The sequence below is a fragment of the Electrophorus electricus genome, chromosome 22 (assembly GCF_041902795.1).
Source record: "Electrophorus electricus isolate QZ-2024a chromosome 22, ASM4190279v1, whole genome shotgun sequence".
In the NCBI taxonomy this organism is placed as follows: Eukaryota; Metazoa; Chordata; class Actinopteri; order Gymnotiformes; family Gymnotidae; genus Electrophorus; species Electrophorus electricus.
Window position 1 is genome coordinate 18,627,501 of NC_137518.1, and position 2,500 is coordinate 18,630,000.

Sequence of the window (2,500 nt, forward strand, 5' to 3'; positions counted from 1 at the left end):
TCCCTCATTGTATGTGTCACACACTACATATGAGCGCTCACTAAATACAATTACACACAGACACTGCACTCAGTCATGGATGAAATCACACATTACAGAAATCAGTGTAGCAGGCTATACATTACACACAGTCACACATTACAGAATCACACACTACACACACACACTCACACACTGCATGCACACTGCACGCAGTCATATGCTGGACCCAATCACACATTACACACAATCAGTTCAGCAGATTCATACACTATATGTAATTACACACAGCACAGGATCAGACACTACATGTAACTGTACACTGCACTGGTTATATGCTGTACACGCTTACATACAGTACAGTGTATATTCAGTAAACTGAGTATAAGAAGAATGTTTTTGAGTTTCTCAATCATACACCTGCTTGATATCATAATACCACCTCATATGCTTCAAACTACTGCCTCTTATTACAGCTGCCACAAATTAGTGCCAGTGAGCTGTATGTTTTCACTGATGAAAAGATTTGCTTTCACTGTAGTCAATTCAAGTCAAATGTATTTCTATAGCACTTTTTACAACAGGTGTTGTCAGAAAGCAGCTTTACAAACGTCCAAGTCCAAACCCCCAGTGAACAAGCCAAGGGTGACAGTGGCAAGGAAAAACTCCCCACATCACTGTACTTCACTATCCATCATCATTTAATATTTGTACTACCGCTAAATAACATTTTTCCTTAGCTTTCTTGGATTTTATTTGTGAAATTAATTACTTTTTTATGTCTTACCCCATAGTCACAATGACAAAGTCTAGAATGTTCCAGCAGTTTCGTAAGTACGCATCTGCGTGGAAGAGGAATCCATAGGCCACAATTTTTAGGAAGCACTCCAGTGTGAATATGATCAGGAAGATGTACTCCAGACTTTCCTGTTGACACAAAGTCATACAGTGTTTTACTATCGAATTGTAATTTCTAAATTATTGGAGTTGCAGTTCTGTTTGTAGTGGCTGTTACTGTGTGGCATCAATGCCTTTTCAATGCATCTAACACACCTATGTGTAAAATACCATTTTTCTGGATAGACAGATATGCACAGAGTAAAGTCAGTTTGATGAAGTCTTATTACCTTGCATTAGCTCTTATTGTATTAATTTAACTTTTAGCCATTTATCCAATGCACCCAGCTACAGTTTTACTGCAGGAACTGTAGGAATGAGAGTCATTAGCATGCAAGGGCCATACAGCAGAGCCAAGCTCTTCACTGTCTCCACAGCTGTAAAAGTGTAAGAGTTGTTGTGGAAATAGATGACTCATCAGAAGCTATTTGAGGTTTGGAGCCTTAATTGGCAGTTCCATGTACACACATATACCATGGACATATATTTGGTCAGACTGCTGTGCTGTGCTGCATTGAACAATAACTACAACAGTAAGTTTGGGACACTACAAACTTGTACAAACCATAACACAACCACACATAATGATTCTGTGACAGGTTGGCTACGGCCACATAAGAGCTGTGTTTATGTGAAAAATATAGTGCGTGTGTGTGTGTGTGTGTGTGTGTGTGTGTGTGTGTGTGTGTGTGTGTGTGATTGTGCATGTGCACACATGTGCATGTGTGGCTGGGTGTGGGTGCACACAGAGTGAGAGCTCTTCTAAATTTAAAGGTTTCTCTCAGGCTATGGCATAGCCAACTGCTCTACTCAATCACCTGGGTCAAGGGCAGAATACACACACACACACACACACACACACACACACACACACAGACACACACACACACACACACACACACATAGACACACACACACACACACACACACACACACACACACACACACACACACACACACACACACACACACACACACAGACCCCTGCTGGTGAACAAAGGGAGTAAGAGAACTTAACTGAGCATGCTGTGTGTGTGTGTGTGTGTGTGTGTGTGTGTGTGTGTGTGTGTGTGTGTGTGTGTGTGAGTGTGTGTGTGTGTGTGTACAAAATGTACAAAACATTTATTTAGAAATATCAGAAAAAATTCACTGAGGGAACTAAGAGTGGACGAACATGTAAATGGTCAGACTGATAATTAATAGCTGGATCACTGTCACCATCATCATCGTTATCATCATCTTTGTTAATATGCCAAATTCAATTTGAGCTACAAACTCTCAAGCACTTTACATAAGACAGTTAAAGGCTGTAATTTATTCTGGCAAAGTAAATTAATAGGATACAACACCACAGTATAAAATGTAAATATGTAAGTATAAAATGTAAAATAAAAATCCCAATAAAATGTATGGGTCAGCATAGGCCAGGATGTAAAATCCCCTTTAGATCATATATTCCTAATGTCATTTGCAACCCTACTACAGAATTTAGGAGCTACACAGAAGTAACAAATCTTCCAACAACTGATCAGTTGTAGGTGACAGAAGGCCTCCTTCAGATGAGTGAAGTAGTAGGAGAACATAGCAGAGCATGTTCTAATGCTTCATGAAATCAGGGACATAT

The 2,500-nt window shown here is 39.7% G+C and overlaps 1 protein-coding gene across 4 annotated transcripts in view; it reads right to left on the reverse strand.

The window, feature by feature from the left end:
- Nucleotides 1–2,500, reverse strand: part of cacna1sa (calcium channel, voltage-dependent, L type, alpha 1S subunit, a) — a 25,120-nt gene that overhangs the window by 19,767 nt on the left and 2,853 nt on the right. For all 4 annotated transcript variants that reach the window (XM_081705060.1, XM_027025432.3, XM_027025433.3 and 1 more), the window contains exon 3: nt 767–906. In XM_081705060.1, the coding sequence (XP_081561186.1) occupies nt 767–906 (140 nt within the window). The remainder of the gene's footprint in view (nt 1–766; nt 907–2,500) is intronic.